Genomic DNA, 18973 nt, shown 5'->3' with positions numbered 1-18973 from the left:
TGTGCTCTTTGGGACTGAAGTCCAGTTGAAACACTTTAAAAGACCTCACATGTCTATGTGAGGGCAAATGGAGGAGACCAATTAGGTGTCATGTGCAGAAGAAAGTGAATCCGATGTTCTGTGTTTTAATAAAGACTAGTCTAGCATTGACTTGCATAATCCCCTCCACATAAACTGTAACATCCTCTTCAGGATACCATTCCACTGACATCCTTCCTTCAAATTCCCAAAGACTGGCAGAGAACTGCAGCTTCACAAAATACTTGCTCACTGACTTTGGTGTTCAGAAAGCTAGTAAGATAGATGCAGATTTGGGTGCAACAGCTATGCTTTGTCTCTTCAGGTGCAGCGGGCACAAGAAACCCTACTCTTTCCAAAGTGGGGTTTGGTAAGATCCTTAGAGATCTGGCAACTGGTTATTAGGTTTCATTCTGTTGTGTTGGTTTTTTTCTTTAACAGGAAGCTTCTTGTGATAACAGAGAGTGGATCCAGATGGTTCATGACTCTCATGGCTCCATAGAGCGTTCCTCAATCTCTCAAGCCAAAGACATCAACAGTAGAGGGATTTTTATCATCTCGGCACCTCAAAAATTAAAGGTAATGGTTGTCCACAATTTGAAGAGTGCTTTTCAGGGGATTGTGCCCAAATAATTTAACATGTTTGAAATCCATTTCCAAGGAGTATGTCAGCTAGCCAATTTATCTGTTTTGAAAGAAGTACAACCTCGTGTCACATTTTCCATTAAGCCTTGGTCATTTGCAAGGCAAAACAGGCAGGTTGTTTTGATCCCAGGGAGGAGAGGAAGCAATATTTTAATACGGAAAAGAAGTCATATGATCACTGAGAAAGTGAAAAAAGGAAAGGGAAAGATTTAAAATGAGAAATGCCACTCCATTGTTCAAGGAGAGCAGTGCCTGTAACATACTCTGAAAGAGTGAGCCCTGCACAACAAGAAGGGAAAAGGAATGAGGCGTATCTTAACACATGGGAAAACTTTATGTTTGGCTGTGATATGCAGGGATGTACTACTATTATTCTTGAAGACCCATTGCACAAGGGTGGGGAATTACACAGAGAAGAGGTAAAGCGAGGCTGATCCTCTTACTTGCTTTCCAGACTGCTCTTGAGGACTGTGTTTCAGTGCACCTGCTGAAAGAGTCCACAGAGGAGGAATCTCAGACAGATCAGAATGATAAAAAATACAACCTGGCTCAGCTCACAGAACTCCAGAACAAGCTTATGTTGATCACCACAAAAATTGAGCAAGGCAGAGAGGAGGCAAACCGCTTCCTGGAGGTAAGCCACAGTGCAACATCAATAGGTGCTTGGAAAACAGTGTCCACAAGGCTTGTGATTTTTGGCTGGAATTATTTCGTGGAGACTCACTCTTCACCTTTAGCTCTGACACTTCAGGAACAGAGGTATCAGACTCCTAGATTTCACATGTAAAGCAAATTATAAATACAGGCATTCCCTTGCAATGTGGTGATGGTGGAGTGTGTAGAAGTCTGACTCTCTGATGTCTTGGCCTCACCTGCATGTTAATTATGTGTATATCTCCACCCAAGAAAGCCATCTAGCCTCCTGCTGCAGTGAATGAAGAGAAACAGGAAACTCCAGGGGGGTGATGGAGGTCACTCCAATGTGGGCACCCACAGCGAGCCAGTTACGTCACATACCTTTTCCTTATTTCCTATACAAACTGTTTATTCAGAAGGTGTTTGAAGTGAGGTGTTCTCTTACATACCCGAGGAACCACTACAACTGCTTGCTGTCTATCAATTGCAGGCAGTGCAATACTGCAGTCAGAGGTGAAGAAACCTCACAAGAGCCAAGTATTTCAAAGGTGGTTATTCTGAGGTTGCGATAGAGCTCATCATACTCTTTAGGAGTGAGACAATGGAGCTGTCCTTCATCTATGGACTTCCTTCCCCCAGTAGACATGTGCTATGTGGAACTGGTATTTTTGAAGAGTAGTAGAAGTCTTCCAGGAAAACATGCACTTCTAGATCATGTTCTTGGCCAAGAAATGTATCCTGAGAAGAGACTGGACATAAAAATTGAGACAAATGGATTTTGGGGTTTTTTTGATTAACAGGTTTAAATACATCCTTGGAAGAAAATGTAACGTGAAAAGTATTCAGTAGTTGTTGAAAACACGCAATAATCCATTTCCCTATTTTGTCTGTGGCATGTTACAGATCCTGGAAAAAGTTCAAATGGTTGGGAAGTTGTACCTGCAACTTCTCAGTGCTGGCAATATCCTCTTCATTGACTGGAAGGCTGACATCTACTGCAGTCCTCAGCGCAGAGTAAAAGTTTACACAGAATTTGGAATTGCTGGCATCCTTGTTCAGAGCACCAGACCTGTCCTGGAAGAGCTGGATGGCCTTTGCAAAGCAATGGAGCACTGTCTGATAGAGTGGAAGAAATATCTGGAGACTCAAAGGGACACCTACTATCATCTCAACCTGTTCACTGCACACCAGCTCTTCTACCTATGTAGCCAACTAGCCAAAGCCCACAATAGTGTAATAGAGCCACAGATTCTTAATATGCTTTCTGTCATAAAGCATGACATTAAAGCAGAAGATATTAGAAAAGCCCTGGAGCAAGCCCTCATGACTCCACTTGACTCTGTCAACACATCAGCAGGAAGCAATGAGTCTGTTACTTGGCATGACTATGTCATTCGTTTTCCCCAGCTCATCAAAAACCTGGCTGAATCTGGCTACAATACGTCAGTGGCGAAGGCAGCCTTGCAGAGCTGCCTTCAAAACTCTGACATCACAGAGCAGAACCTGATGAATTTTGCCTTTGAATGGGGTGATAACAAGGAAGTGGTTGAAAACCTGAGCAAACTGTATGATGAGCAGCAAGAAGCATTTCTGCAGAAGTCAAGGAAGTTTAAAAACAAGAACAGAAATGTTGACCAGGCAACTTTTAGCACCCTTGCTGAAGATGAACTGGCTACCTCCTTTGAGAGTTTGCCATCCATCTGTGACAAGGTGAATCTGCTCTGGGACGCTTACTGTAAGAAATTCACTGGCCTTGTGTCAGACAAGTACATCAGCCTGGATGTCTTCGGTGAAACACTGAAGCAATTAGCAGCTCTCGAAACTATATGTATCAAGAGAAGTTTACCAGTAAGCCTTGAAGCCAGGAAACCTTCTCTCATCATGTGTAAAGAAGAAGAAATGTTACTCTACATGCTCTCCATTTACAGACACACCAAGACAGAGCCTCTCCCAACATATGATGAGGTCCTGGTGTGCACACCAGACACAGAGGAGGAAGAAGTGGAGCTGATTGTTAGGAGAGCTCTTTCATCTGATTCTCAGAACCAGAAAATCTACTGCTTGCTAGGTGCTGAGAAATTAGTGTACAAAGTTTCCAAACAACTAGAGTCCCACTTCTTCCGCTTGCTGCAATCTTCTACAGTCCCTGACTATAGGTTCATTATCTTTTGCAATGCCAAAGCGCTTAATTCTTATGTTATCACAGCCTTCGACACCTACAAAGTTACTATCCCATGCTACTCTGAGACAGAAATCCAGGCATACCTGAGCACACATCTCAAAGTGCCTTGTGGAACAGCCCCAGTTGCTCAGGCCTTCGAAGAGCCCTATCAGCAGAATGTGAAGTTCATATTTTCAAATCAAGCAGGAATGGGTAGGTGTTAGTAGTCCTACTGTCAGTCATGTCTCAAACCAAGAGTCCTTGAGAGAAAAGTGGCATGCAATGGAGAGCCTTCCACTATCCTCGTGTTTAGTTTTGGGTAGTGAATTTCAAGAGGGATTTTAGGCTACCTGGAAAGAGTCCAAAGGGGAATGACAACACAGCCTAGAAAACACAAACTTCAGGGAGCTGCATTTATCTAATCCAGAGAGAAACAAATAATAATCTGAGACTCTGGGAAAGAGCAAGAAACAAGACTCCCATAGGAATTGGAGTCAATTGCCTAAACAAGCCCAGATGTCCTCTGAAAGACCATAGGCTAGCCCAGCTGGCCTCCACCTGCTGTTCCAGAACGGAACAAGTGCTCTGTAGGCCCTTAGCAAGCTTTAGCAGGATGTCTCATGCTTTCTACCATTTCCAAAACTTTTCAAGACATGTCTCTTTAGACAGCAAGGTTTTCTGACATTTTGTAGGGCATTTCTGAGGCAAGTTGGTCAAGATCCAGCCTTCTGGCTATCTGTACTGGTAACCTCAAGGGGCTGGAGTGGGGATATGAGTTCTGTCTTGTGATAAGCCATACTGCTAAAATTGTGAGCACAGACTTGGAAGATATCCCTTATGACTGGGACCAGGTCCCAGGTATTGTTCTAAAGAGGCTATTGAGAGATGGCTACTGAGTTTGGAGAGAGTTCAGATGTCTGGAGAATAACTGTCCCATGCATGTGAAAGGGCAGACTGACTCTGAAGGTGAATCTTGGCTGTCTCTTCTGTTCCTTAGGGAAGTCTCTCTTTGTGGACAATACCCTCCAAAAGATCCGTGCCCAGCTGGATGATTTACCAGTGGTTCACAAAACCATTAGGCTGATGGAGTCAGAAATTGATTTCCAGTTCCTTCTGGAGGAGCTACTCTCTGTTGAGGAATTCCCGACTGAAAGTCAGCCCACTGTCTTCCACATTGATGTGTCACCAGTGGTGAGTCTTTGTCTTGGTGGTTTAATGTGGAGTGTCCAAGACCTCATGGGTTTTTTTAGAGGAGGGTGTTTGCACAGCCTCTTCTGCTGGCTTGTTCTCCTCTACAGTAGTAGCATCAGGTGCTTAAAAGTTAAAGTGAATAGCAAGAGTTCTGGGTACAGTTTGGAAGCTCAGGTGCCTGCATGTTCCTTGTTCCATGCCCACAGATGTGGAAGCTGTGTGAAATGGGTCCCATTTCATAAAAGCAATCTTTTCCCCTACAGTGGTATTGATCAGAGAGTAGGGCACTGGAGGATAGCTGACCAATCAGGTCAGACATAGAAGCCCCCATACACAGGGAGAAGGAGGAATGGATTCTCCAGCTCACATCCAGTCTGGTACCTCTCTGGAAGGCTTTATTTAAAGCAATGGTAGTGGTCTTAGAGCCAAGGGTGAATCCAGATGACCTAGTCCTACCTTGGAGGGCTGCAAAGTACCAAGCATTCGAATGTATTAACAGTTGCAGCTGTCTCAGTGTGTGCTAGAAGAGCAATTCTACACAAGAATGGGAGCAAAGCTGTAGCCTGGCTGCAGGTACAACTACCTGCTGTGGGTAATGGAGTAAGTGTGTTTTGATAGACATATCTTTCAGCAGTTTTCAAATGTTTCTTCCCTGCCAGGTGTCAACAGGTCTCTATCGGCTGCTGATTGAGCTATGCATCCTAAGACACATCCAGAGTCCCAGCGGCTTGGTCTGGAAGTGCAAATCCTCTCATCTTTACTTGATTGAGTACCTGGCAAAAGGGAAAGGTGTTAGCAGAACAAGGAAACATGAGGTATTGCTTTGGGGATGGTGTGCAAGTCGTTAACATAACCAGGTCTTCATCTGCAGTAAACCTGCTAAAGTACAGTGTCTTTTTTAAAGAGTGTAGTGATGGCTCATCTACATAGAAACAAGTAGCCACACCATATGTTTACTCTGGAAAGGAAATGTAAGGTGCTGTTTGGGGCTCAGGCCTTTTTCAGTTCATTCCTGGTGTAACACAGACATCCCACATGTTCAAAAATAATAGAAGTCTCCCTTATGAGAAATGAGGGAGGACATTCTAAAATAGGAAATTAGGGATATGATGGAGAGTTAGAACATCCCGAGTGGCCTGGAGAGGGTGAATGGGGAGCAAGCATCTACCCTCTCTTCCAGAACAAGAACCAGATGCATTAAACAATGTTCACAAGATCAGTTTAAAACAAATGAAAAGGGGGTGAAGGGATTGATTCTTCATGGTATGGGTCATAAACCTGTGAGGGTCTCTGCCAAAGAGGGCTGTGTCTGCACCCTTTGACAGGTTGACACACAGGCAAAGTGAGTCTGGCCAAGTATTTGGAAGGGAAAGGCATTGTGAAGATGGAGAGAACTCTGTGTTGAAATCTGTCTATTTGGCAGATCATTTGGTGGGTAGAAATAATCACGCTTGCTCTATTCTAGCTTTTCATTGGACATCCACTCAGCACCAAGACCTTTCAGGTTGTGGGGACATCAGTACATATCTGTCTAGGAATATGCATGCAGGCTTGGACAAATTTGATCTACATGTGATTTTCCCAGCTTGCAGTCCTATTTTTGTGCAGAAAAAAAAGCTCTTAACTGTAGGGAAATGCAGAAGTTTGGGCAACTGTCCTCATTGTAACCTGTGCACTCATTATTGACTTTGGTTTAGATATCCAGTGAAACAGAAGAAAAGTTCCTGGATCTTTTTCCTACAGTGAAATGTGTATCACCAATGCGGGTACTTGAGTTGCTGGAAAACCCGTGCTCTGGTCGCCTTTCTGAAATGAAAGAGGAGCAGTTTGACCGAAACAAGTTGAAGAGTGAAGCTTTCCAGAGGTCTTACCAGTACCTCAGCAGATATAAGAGAGAGGAAGATCTTGACCGTTTCTTTTTCAATTCTGAGAGGACTGAGGGGACAGAGAAAGAGTGGCTGAAGCTCTTACTGGAATTCTGTGGAAGACATAACCCTTCCTGGACCGAGCTAAGCAACTTCACTCATTTCCTAAACTTCCAGCTAAGCAAGTGTGAGAAATCGGTTTTCTGTGGTCCAGCAGTCGGAGAAGATTTCCAGGGGTTTAAAACATTTGTGATAAAGTTCATGATCACTATGTCCAAGGACTTTGCTGTGCCCTCTCTTGACATCTCTGATCAAAGTGTGGCAAGTGCAGAAAGTGATGATGAGGGAAACAACATTATGAGACAGTATCAGCTAAGACGAAAATGGGAACAAGAGCCCCACCCCTATATAGTCTTCCATGCAGACAATGACTCCATGGAGTTCTTGGGTTTCCACATCAGCAATAACTTGGATGCTATTGATGCTCATTCTAAAGCTGTTTTGGAAAGGAATGTTATCAAACGGAAATTATACCGCACTTTGAAAGCCCAGCATGTTCCATTCAATAAGAAGTTTGACGACTTGCCTAGAACAATGCAGCTGGAGGCCCTCTGCAGAGTTTTTGGTGTGAGCTACACTGAAGATCCAGATGAATCATATCAGCTGACACTGGATAACACCATGAAGATGCTTGCCATTCACCTGCGGTTCCAGTGTGGGATACCTGTAATCATCATAGGTGAAACAGGTTGCGGAAAGACAAAGCTTGTGCAGTTCATGTGCAGCCTGCAAAGGGCAGGCAGGGACATTCAGAACATGGTGGTGGTACGCGTCCATGGTGGTACTACTTCCAAGACCATCCACAATAAAGTTAGGCAGGCAATTATGCTGGCACGTAGCAATGAAGAAAGGCACAAAGTAGACACTGTACTCTTTTTTGACGAGGCCAACACATCAGAAGCTATCTTTGCAATCAAAGAGGTGCTGTGTGATCGCAGTGTAAATGGAGAGAAGATTCTCACTGACAGTTTAAAAGTAGTAGCTGCTTGCAACCCTTACAAAAGGCACACCAAGGAAACTGTAGAGAAACTTGAAAAAGCTGGCTTGGGGTACCAAGTCCGGAGTGAAGACACACTGGAGAAACTGGGCTCCATTCCTTTGAGACAGCTGGTATATCGGGTCAAACCCCTTCCACCTAGCTTATTGCCCCTTGTCTGGGATTTTGGAGAGCTGAATGAAAAGACACAGAGCCTCTACATCAGAGAGATTGTAAAGTCCACCATGAAGGGCAAGATCGCTATTGGAAATTTGGACATCTTTACCAGTGTCATTTCAGCCTCCCAGAAGTTTCTCAGGAACAAAAAAGATGAATGCAGAGTTGCCAGTCTTCGGGATATAGAGCGCTGCATGAGCATTACGCTTTGGTTTTATAAATTAAGAGACCTGCTATTTCCTCAGATTGATAAGAAGAAGCAAAAGAAGCCAATCTTGAGTGATGCACAAAGGGCCTTGGTCCTTTCAGTGGGAGCTTGCTATTATGTATCTCTGGAAAGCCGTGAAGATTACCTGCAGGAGGTTGCAAAATGCTTTTCTGTCTCTGCAGAAAATGTCTCTGCATCCCTGTTGCAGCAAGAGATTGAGCTTTGCCAAGAGGTGTTTCTTGATAACATCTCTGTTCCTGAGGCAACAGCCCGCAATGATGCTCTGAAGGAAAACATCTTCATGTTAGTCATATGCATGGACCTACGAGTTCCCCTCTTTCTGGTTGGGAAGCCAGGAAGCTCCAAATCCCTGTCTAAAACCATTGCTGTGGATGCCATGGAGGGCAGGCTGTCCAAAGAACAGTTGTTCAAAAGATGCAAGGAAATCCAGCTGGTGTCTTTTCAGTGCAGTCCCCATTCAAAGCCAGAAGGGATCATCTCCACTTTCCGACAATGTGCACAGTTCCAGAAGGAGAAGAATCTGGATGAATTTGCATCCGTGGTCCTCTTGGATGAGATTGGCCTTGCAGAAGACTCACCAGAGATGCCACTGAAGACACTGCACCCTCTTCTTGAAGATGGGAGTGTTGATGATGAAAACCCAGAACCTTACAAAAAAGTTGGCTTTGTGGGCATTTCAAATTGGGCCTTAGACCCTGCCAAAATGAACAGGGGTCTTCTTGTACTTCGAACTGACCCTAGCAAAGAAGAGCTAGTTAAAACAGCAGAGGGCATCTGTGCTGCACAGCCTCACCTTGAAAGGATTAAATATTTATTCCCTTTGCTGGCAGAATTCTACTGCGAGGTCCTAAAAACACAAAAAAACGAGTTCTTTGGGCTCCGTGATTTCTACAGCTTGATCAAAATGATACTGTCCTACACCCAGGACAAGCAGTGCATCTCTCAAGAGGAGATCATTATAAAGGCCATTCAGAGAAACTTTGGAGGCTCCAGTGATATCAGTCCTGTTGAGCTCTTCCGAAACTGCATCAGAGAGCTGGATCTTCAACCTGACTTGGAAACCAGCCACACACTTCGTTTGCTGAAGGAAAATATGGGCAAGCAGCAGGCAGGACTCATGTCTCGATACCTCCTGTTGCTGACAACCAACCATGCAGCTTTCCACATCATCCAGATGACACAGCTTATAGATGCTGAGAACTGTGAAATCATATTTGGCTCTGGTTTTCCACAGGACCAAGATTATTCCCAGGTATGCCGGTCTGTCAGCAGGGTGAAGATCTGCATGGAGACAGGCAGGCCTGTTGTTCTTTTAAATATACACAACCTTTATGAGAGCCTTTATGATGCACTCAACCAGTGCTTCGTTACTCTGGGGGGAAATTACTATGTGGACCTGGGTCTTGGCACTCACAGAGTGAAGAGCCGTGTGAAGGGTGAGTTCAGACTCATTGTGATAGAGGAGAAGAACATAGTCTACACCCAGTTCCCCGCCCCACTTCTGAACCGGCTGGAGAAGCACTGCTTGGACATGAACACTGTTCTGAACTGGCAGCAGCAAGAGCTGAAGAAGGACCTGCAGTCCTGGGCCAGGCGATTTGTCTCCGTTGACAGCAGTAAGTTCTCCAACATTTGGTCCAAGGAGTCTAGCCCCAAGGAGCACGATGTCTTCATCGGTTTCAGCAATGACACATCTGCAACTGTTGCTTTGGAGAGCACTCAGAGCAGGTCCTGGGGAGACCTTGAGCCCTACGAAGAGCCCGTGCTCTCTATTGCCAAAAGGAAACTTGTTCAGTGTGCAACCCCTGACTCCATCTTGCGTCTTAAGTACTCCGATCTGGATGATCCTGAGCAGATCCAAGACTTGTACTTCCACAAGCAGAAACACAACAGCCTTCTTAGTGTTTTGGGAGAAACAGTTAACTGTCAGCCAAGGAAGGAGAGGACCGCTGGGCTCTGCCTTCAGGTACGTGTGCTTCACTGTAAAGCAGTGAGAGTGATCTTTATTTTCCTGATGAGGGAAGTTGCCCCATGACCTCCATTAAGCCAATGGATAAGTTCCACTATTGAACAGTGGTGGTCTCCTACCTGCCCTCTTTGGCTCATGCCCCATCAGTTGTATCACACATGTGCCTGGCTTCTGCCCTGTGGTCCTCTGCAGTCAGAGTGAGCTCTGCTTCTCCTCTTGACCCAGATATGTTGGATCTGCTAACAGGAAGGCAGTGGGTGCTAGCTCCTAACTTGTAAGGCTCTGAAGATTTAAGGCTAAGACACACAGGGCATCGTTGATTGCCTGTAGAGAAGTGACAAGCACCACTGGTGATGCTGTGGGGATCCCACCAAGCCTCCAGCAGGACTTTAGGTAGTTCTGGCAATTCTCCAAGTCCTGGATCATGCCCACTGCCCCCTGACATCTATTTTTGGGAATTGTTGTTCCAAAGAAATCATCCTAATCACTTCTCCAGTGACTATCAGAGGAACTCAGGAATCTGTGTTGCATAGAGGCATCTAAAAGGGTAGCAGCTGAATCCCCAAATGGGATCTACAGTACTGGGAGTGAGTCAGCCCAGTAGAGTCCCATGTGGGGACTGTTGTGCTAGGCCCATAACTTTGCATGGAAAGGCTCTTCTAGCCCTCAAGGTTTGAAGTGCTCATGCAAATCTCCCAGCAGGATTCCTTTGGAGTCACTGTCTCACAGCATCTGAGTCATTCCTAAGGTTGCAGCTCAAGTCTAAATCCCTTGTAGCACAAGGAATCAGGGTTTTTCTGGTTGTTAACAATTCTCCCACCCTTTTTCCCTGTAAGTAGGGCACATTCTTGAGTATTGCCTTTAGGAAGAACTTGAAAAGGTCCATAAGGAGATCACTTCAGTTTTCCCAATTGGTAGTACAATGCACAATATTTCCCTGGAATTAATTTGCCCTTCACTGCAGGTTTCTACACATGCAAGACTTCTAAATGAGAGAGATTTAGAAAAGATAAGGAAGACACTTCAACTTCAAGATAAAATCCTCTGCCTCTTTCTAAGCCAGTTCGACACTGAGTACGCTTTCCGCCAGGAACTCAGGTCAGGAGAGATTTCCTTCTCATCTTTGTTAATTTTGTAGATTGAGGTTTTGGGGAAAGGGGGCGAGGGGGAGCAGGGAGGGTAGAGAACAGAGGTGTTTTTATGAATAGAGCAATAACAGACCATTTCATTATCTGCAGGAATTTTTTTGCGCAATCATCAGAAGAGAAGTTGCTCCTCATCCAGTTTCACTTTGAGGAGCCACAAAGCAGCAAAAGGCTTCTAGCTTGTGCCAAGTAAACATTCTTCCTTCTTTCCTATGTTTTTCTGTAGTCAAGTGCAATGGTAAGGGAAGATGCAGTGGCCAGATAGCCATGGGATATAGCTTTGGTTTTAGTGACCTGTTGAGTGGAGTCATTGCAGTTGTTCTCATATGTCTTCATGTGTATATTTGTGTGTGTGTTCATGCCTATGTTCTGTAGCTTAAATTTCCAGCCTGTGTTTGTTAAGATAAAAGAACCCTAACAGCTCAGCTTTAATTTGTCTGAAAGAGCATCTTCTTCATTCTGGGAGCATGCTCGATACATCTTTCCCACATTAAAACCAACTTCCTCCAGCATGGTTGACTCATACAGCACAAATTACTCCAAACAGACACTGAACACCATGTGACTTTTTTCCCTTCAGTCATCAAACCGAAGGACTGAAACTGACATCTGGTGCCATTTGAGACATCTGAGGGATCCAAGACACCTCTCAGGGCTGGCCACTGGCACCAGTTAGGGCTTAAGTCATTGACAGTTGCATTATATGAGGTTGATCTCAAGCCCTTGAAGTACATTACAGACACGCTCCCCCAGTCAGACACATTCCCTCTCAATATGATCCCTCTTACCCCCTTTCTCACTCACCTACATTTCCTGTTTGTGTCCTTTCTTCACTGTGTCAGCTAATGTGCATGTTGTCTCCTGGAATGCTTTGTTCTGGGTGGATTTGTGCTTTTCTAGAGAGGGACTTGAACTTTTCTGGTCCTACTTCTAGGAAAGTTATTCTGGGTTTTAGCCTGTTTCCTAGCAAGTCCTGGATTGGTCTGTGTTATGGCTTTTGCTGTCTAATTTTTCTGTATGTTTGTGGCAAATATTGCTAATGTTATTCCCATGATTGCCAGAAAGAACATATGATTGGGCAGAGACCCATACTTACAACAAAACAAATTCAGATTAAAATAAAAATTCAGCGTTCAGCAGGGAGGGAAATTTGTCATGAAAGAGCTTGCTGAGTCATGTGACTAAGTCATTGCTTGGAGAGAGTGTAGGGGAGATAGACGGGCATGAGTCTTGAAGTAGCCAACACCATCTCTGCTCTTGGCCTTGCCAGAGCAGGGCTGGGCTGAGCTTCTGTCTTCCCTTTCCACCACTGCAGAGCAGCCACACCTCGAACTGTTGGTCTTTCTAAAAGCTCTGCCTGAGACCGGGAGAGGCAGGGGATGGCGTTGGGAGATTCTCCGCCCAACTGAGAGTAAAAATGGACTTCTTAGCCTCTCTGTCCTGATTCTAGGTACTGTATCATAGATGAGAGAAGGAAATCAACAGGCACAGGCCCGTCACATGTTGTCCTAACCATTCAAGTCCCACGAGTTCTGGGAGGCTGCAGCTACCTGGCATTTGACAGTGGTAATGTTGAAATTCCTACTTTGGATCAGGGAGAGAGTGGGAGGGAAAGAAAAGGTTGTGCAAGGGCAAGAAATAGGATCCGGGGAACTACAGACCAGATAGCTTCACACTGATCCGTGGAAACCTTTTCCAAATACATGAAAAGCAATAAGTCAGCACAGATTTATTAATGGGAAATCAAGTCTGAACAAACAGTTAGCCTTCTCTGATGAGATGACTGGCTTGGTGGATGAGGAGAGAATGGTAGATGGTGTTTATCTTGACTTTAATAAGTCTTTTGACACTGTATCCCATAACATCCTCACTGAAAAAGTAATGAAGTATGGACTAGATAAATGGGCAGTGAGTTGGATTGACAAGTAGCTAAAATGCTGCGCTTAGGTTTTGCTTAACAGCACAAAGTCCAGCTGGAGGCCAGTCACTAGTGGTGTTACCTCAAGGATCAATACTGGGGCCAATACCATTTAGCATCTTAATTAATGATGCAGATCATGGGACAAAGTGTACCTTCAGTAAGTTTGCTAATGATACAAAACTGGCAAGAGTGGCTGATACACAAGAGGGTCATGCTGCCATCCAAAGGGACCTGAACAGGCTGGACAAATGGGCTGACAGGAACATCATGAAGACACTTCAGTGGTGTCTCATGACAAGACAAAAGGCAATGGGCACAAACTGAAATACAAGAAATTCCATGCAAACATAAGAAAAAATATCTTTATGTTGAAGGTGGTCAAACACCTTTTGAGTTATAGGATCATTTTCTTTCCTAGTCAATGGATGAGAATGACAGTTAGGGCATTTGTGCCCTTTAGCACTAGGAAGGGAGGAACAGAATGATATAAGAGAAGTGTGTCTTCCCTCAGAGCAAAAAGAAACAGGAGGTGGTAAATCTCCCATGTCTCAATATCTTGTTACCCAGGCTGCTGGTAGGCCAGGGCAGCCAATGTTTATTGATTTTTCTGGGTGGGTGTGGTGCACCGAGGAGAGTGGGTCAACTCTTCACGGGAGTTATGTCCAGTACTACTTTTTCTGTCATGCTTACTGCCTCCTCAGGTGAATGGATGTCGATCCACTTGGATGAACTGATGCCCCCAGACAACTTTACAGCCAATCTAGGCCAGCTTGCTAAAATGACTATTGCTGAGATTTTCATGACCACTTTGCAGGGGCATCTCGCAACAGGTAACCAGCCACTTGCTTTTCACCCACTATGTGCACAGCCCTTCCTCTGAATTGCATTTGCTCCATCTATAGCTGCAAGTACAGCTAGATCAAGTGGTATTTGGAGGCAAGATTAAGTGGTCTGTGGAGGCACTGGCCCCGGGTCTCAACAGGATTTACTGTACTTGTGGTTTCTGGAGTCCTCACAGCACTGCATTTTTTTCCTCCTAATCTGCAACGGGGTACCTAAGATTGTTCTTCGGTTACAATAGCAAATTGTATTGCTGTGGCATTCAGCACACAGTAGACACACGCTTATTCACTCTGATTTCCGGCAAGTCTTTCTGCCCACCTTGCCCAAATAAAACCACTAAGTGCTCCTGATCTGGTGAGTTCAAAGCCAACTCAGTACATCCCTGCCATTATTTTCAGGATGTATGGACAAAGGGTGGCAGGAGCACTTGAGATGGACTCCACATCATGTACTGGCACACTTGCATTTGCTACAGGGTACCAATGAAAACTGAGATCTGGTTAATGGTCAATTAGCCCTGGAGGGGACAAAGTCAAGATGATTGAAATTTTTTAGACTGACAGCTTTGCAACTTTTTGTTGATTGTTGAGGGACTCCAGGTGCTTCCTTTAGATAGAGGTGTCTATTTTTCAGGTTTCTACACTTTTACAAATGAGTCTTATGAGTGATTGTGATTTCAGGTTCTCCAGAGGAATCTAATGCTCTTGAAGATCCAGACAAGTCCAGTCTTCTTCCAGAAGAAAATGTATGATTTTTTTTTTCTTATTTCAGCTGCCTGACATTACACAGGAACTGTTTTAGGAAACAATAAAATTCATAGGTAGTTATGCCGGTCCCTGGTTCGGATACTATATTTGCCACAGAAAAAAGTAGTTGCAGGTCTTTGTGAGTTGGACAGTGAGGGTGACGTGGTCCCCATCCTAGCACAAAGCCAGAGTAGGCACATTCAAGACTCTTGTGAACTTTCACAAAGCATGAAATATCTTTCCCTGTTTCTCCATCCCTTGCCAGGGCTTTTAGCACTTCTCTGCAGTGTTGGGATTGATTTACTAGGGATGAGATAGTGAAGTAGATGTATACCTGGGAGTCCATTGTGTCAAGTTAAGTAGGAATTGACAGAGCAAATGCAATGGAGTGTTAGGCAATATACTGACCTCCCATCTTTTCCATTTGCAGCTCCTCAGCATGGACTCTATGATCAAACAGAGCATCCAGAAAGCCGTGATCCAGCTGGAAGACAAACCAGACAACAGTCGACGTGCCACTGAGAGAATTACGATTATTCATAACTTGCTTTGCCGGGATCATGGTAGAACAACATGTAAGTAAAAACCGAGGCCCAGAGTGGGTTGGGTTTTTTATTTATGCATGACTGCCTCTTGTACATGGCAAACCATGGAACAGGGGAATGAAATTAGTGTTTTAATGATCTCTTCTGGTGCCTATCTAGGCCAGCATTGGGGAGGTCCCAGAAGAGAGAGGACTAGGTTTGCTTACGGTTCTGCTGACTAGGTTCAGCTCTCCATGTTGTGTGTTCTCAGAGTCTGTACTGAAACATCCAGTATTTTGCATGAGATTTGATGACCTTGATAGAAAAACCTGAGGCAGAGCTCACTTTATACCCCCATGACTCTTTCGGAGTCCAAACCCACCCAACTGATTTTTACATAGAATTGATAACAAATTATTTGTGGAGGTGATATGGTGTCTTGATAGGAAACTGTGGCTTCAGCAAAATGGAAAGGGTCTGATTTCATCAGAAACCAAGTACCAAAATCCTTGTAGGTCCATTTGGAAATTATTCTTTCCTGCATATGGGAGGACTTTGTCATTGTGGTGGATGACTTGCTCTTCTTTGAGCAATGGGTTCCTGTCAGGTGCCTAGGATGATTGTTAATGACTGAAAAACAAAATAGACCATACTGCCACTTCAAAAATGTGGTGGGTCTTGGAAATCCTTGTAGTCACATGGCAAAACCAGAGTTTATTCTGTACTAAATTTTGGCTATAAGAAAATGTCACTCACAAAAAGAAGTTTTCTTGTCATTGCATAGTGACACCTTCATGCCTCAACATAATGCAGGATGAATTTTGCTTGCGGTTATATCAGTACTGAAATAAAAATGATTCCATCAATTTTATTTTATATTGATACCAATGCCATACAGATAAGAACAGGATGTCAACCCTTCTGCAGCACTGTGACTATTCTTGTGACATACATACAATTCTAAACATTTCTCCATATCAATATGAATATCATAGTATTTATTACACCAAAGAACCTAATTCACACCATTATTTTTAAAAGACTGAGACAGAGAGAAGTGGATTTTCTTTCCTTGATCAAAAATGGCATGTCTTTACTAAATGTTGCCCCAACTCACTAGAAAAAAAAAGGAAAGGGAAGACTAGGGTACAATATAAAGCCCCTGGACTTTATTGTGGAGGAAAACCAAGAACTTTCATAGAGGTCACTTTCTATGACTGGCTTTACTTTGACTGAAAACTTTGCATGGAAACACCTTTCATTCAAATGCTTTAATAAACATCATATTATAATTAGTTTCTAGTAATTTTATGAGTGTGCTGAAAACGAGAATTTGCCACCTCCTGCAAGAACGTGAGAAAATAAGCTTTGAGCCAAGGGAGTGGGTTTTCCGCAGAGCTGTCTCCAGTGAGTTCATCCTTGAAGACTCTTCATTCAGGTACTTTTATCTATGCAGCCCTTTCCAAATTTCTAACAGGTCTGTTTCTGAGAGTCTTAAAAGAGTTGTAGTGTGTGAATCACAATACTTAATGGGGCTCAGATACGATGACCAGGAGGGATATCTCTATCCGGTGTACAGAAGTAGATGTGAGTTTCTGATGAATAGGTGATTGATCAGGTACAAGGAAGGCACTTGACCAGCCATGTTATCACTTCTAGGCATGCACTCTGGATGCATTTAGAAGACATTGTGGCCAATCTGTTTGCTCAAATTCTCGCAGTGGCGGATGCAAACAACAACCTGGATCATCTCTCTCCACTGTCTCCACTCTCAGAACTGTGGCTTCAGATGTTCAAAGAAGAATCATTCTTGAGAATTAAATATACCAGCAAGTAAGAGACTTGGTGGAAAAACACAGTATGTACATTAGAAGAATAAAAACCTGCCTTCATAATTCACCCCTCTGTGGTTAAAAAACAAGTTTGAACTTAAGATAAGGTCATACAGCTTATAGCTTACCCACGAAAGTCCTTTGTGTGATAACATTGGAATCAAAGCCTTCCTGTTCACTTAAACCTTCATCAGCTCAGGAACATTAGTGAGGAATTCCAGTTCTTTGGAACAGTGATAAACACAGGATAAAGTCAGAAACAACAGGCCCAGGATTTAGAAACTTGAATTTGAGTTCCCTAAGGTCAGAGCATATGAATACACTCCCCAGCACAAAATGCGTTTCCTGTCCAACAATCACATTTTAATTGATCAGTCAGCTTATTCTGAACAGCAACTATGGTCAGAGACAAAAAGAGATGTTGTCTGACTCAGTTGCCTTTCCCCGGCTTCAGTCTTTTAGCCTTCAGCTCCCAGTGACAGGAGCTTTTTCTGTTCCTGACTTGTTTTCACAATTGCTGAGCTTTTACGAAATTTTTTTCTGTGCTTTTTAACCTTTTTAGCATAACATATACCAGTGGCAGTCAGAAATTTCTCAGTGGTGCTTCAGTTCAGTACATATAGAGCATATTACGTGATTGTTTCATTCTGTGCTGTTTAAGGAAACAAGATGCTAAGATTTCCGTGTTGTCAATGACCGAAGACCCCAACACATCTGTGTTTTGCCAATTCCCATTCAGCTGGGTTTTGAAGGCGTACCTGGAGGAACTATGGGAGAGAGTCTATAATATGAAAGGTAACGTCAGACTTTTCAAGTAGGTATTGGTTTTTAACCTAGTTGAAGCTGATCTCCAAAATCTCCCACAATAGCCAAAAGTTGTGGTAGCAGCAACCATAGCAGTTCTGTTTCCCACACAGACGTAATGACGTAGAACATCTGCTTTCCTGTCAGCTTCTATTTTCTGGTTACTTGGCATCTCTGTCCTTTCCTTTAGATCATCCAAAAGTGCCTATGAAGGAACCAGCCGAATTTTTTCAAACACAGATCAAGAATGTGTTGACGCTAGATGGCAGTAACCCAGAGATGATGCAGCGTTACGCCAATGACTTTCTAAGGATGACTTTTCCTGGGCAAGATCTTTCTGTCTATGAGGTAAAAGGAATTTGGTGGCATACAGGCTTTAAATGGCAGTAGCTTGAGCCACAGAGCTACAGATATCTATGGTTCCAAGAACTGGCAAAAAAAAAGTAGCTTCTGATGTTCTGCACACTTCCCAATAACTGTTGGTGCTCAGTCTTAATTCCACCTTAAGGAAAGTTGGGGTTTTTGATGTAGAAGCTTGACTCAGCTGCTTCAGCAATTCCGAAAGCCATTCTCAGTCACCTGCTGTTTGTTTGGAGCAGAAATAACACCTTTTATTTTATCTGCAGATTCTGTCAAAAGCTCTCCTAGTCAATGCAAAACAGCTCTGCTCCTCTGTGGGGCAGGAGGAGATAAGCTTTTCCCCCATTTGGCTTCATATGGACTATTTCTACCTGCGAGAGGAGTATCAACTCTTTGTTGACTTGGTAAAAAGTGATGAGACTGTAACAAGTGAGCTGCAAAAAATGTACGAGAAGGACCCACCAGAAATGGTGAGCAAAAGGGAACAGCTGGTGTTTCACAGAGCAAAGTGGCACAGCCTGGTTCTAACAATGGTCACTATCAAATACTCAGTGCAAGTGTGTAAGAAAGGAGTGAAGACTTCGGGATATCTTTCCTTGGAAGCATTTTTCAGCTTCCTGTGAGTCTTAGGGAGTTTCTGAGCTAGGAGTCATATCCAGCTTATCCCCCGCCACAGGACCTATCCTTCATCCTCCTCTAACCACTTTTTAATTCCATTTATACTTTTCAGTCTTCAAAATTTCTGTAATTTAATCTGCACTGTGTAGAAAAATATTATACATCCTATTGCTTGTGTTATTCTGGGTATAATATTCATCTCTTCTTAGACACTCAGACCTTAAAGGTGAGGGTCATAGGATTTAATTTCTGG

The 18973-nt window shown here is 43.7% G+C and overlaps 1 protein-coding gene across 1 annotated transcript in view; it reads left to right on the top strand.

Annotated features, from left to right (window-relative positions):
- Nucleotides 1-2403: 2403 nt before the first annotated feature.
- LOC106902356 (E3 ubiquitin-protein ligase RNF213-like) overlaps nt 2404-18973 on the top strand; it is a 36879-nt gene continuing 20309 nt past the window's right edge. Inside the window, exons 1-15 of the mRNA XM_014965759.1 lie at nt 2404-3673; nt 4458-4651; nt 5311-5466; nt 6349-9924; nt 10892-11025; nt 11166-11261; nt 12523-12638; nt 13695-13823; nt 14517-14581; nt 15013-15157; nt 16403-16544; nt 16766-16939; nt 17600-17733; nt 17933-18090; nt 18369-18572. Of these exons, the coding sequence (XP_014821245.1) occupies nt 2404-3673; nt 4458-4651; nt 5311-5466; nt 6349-9924; nt 10892-11025; nt 11166-11261; nt 12523-12638; nt 13695-13823; nt 14517-14581; nt 15013-15157; nt 16403-16544; nt 16766-16939; nt 17600-17733; nt 17933-18090; nt 18369-18572 (6693 nt within the window). The remainder of the gene's footprint in view (nt 3674-4457; nt 4652-5310; nt 5467-6348; nt 9925-10891; nt 11026-11165; nt 11262-12522; nt 12639-13694; nt 13824-14516; nt 14582-15012; nt 15158-16402; nt 16545-16765; nt 16940-17599; nt 17734-17932; nt 18091-18368; nt 18573-18973) is intronic.

This window comes from Calidris pugnax, unplaced genomic scaffold (assembly GCF_001431845.1).
Source record: "Calidris pugnax isolate Ruff unplaced genomic scaffold, ASM143184v1 scaffold20, whole genome shotgun sequence".
NCBI classification, from domain to species: domain Eukaryota; kingdom Metazoa; phylum Chordata; class Aves; order Charadriiformes; family Scolopacidae; genus Calidris; species Calidris pugnax.
The sequence above is the reverse complement of the archived record's forward strand: the minus strand, read 5'-3'. Positions and strand labels throughout refer to the sequence as shown.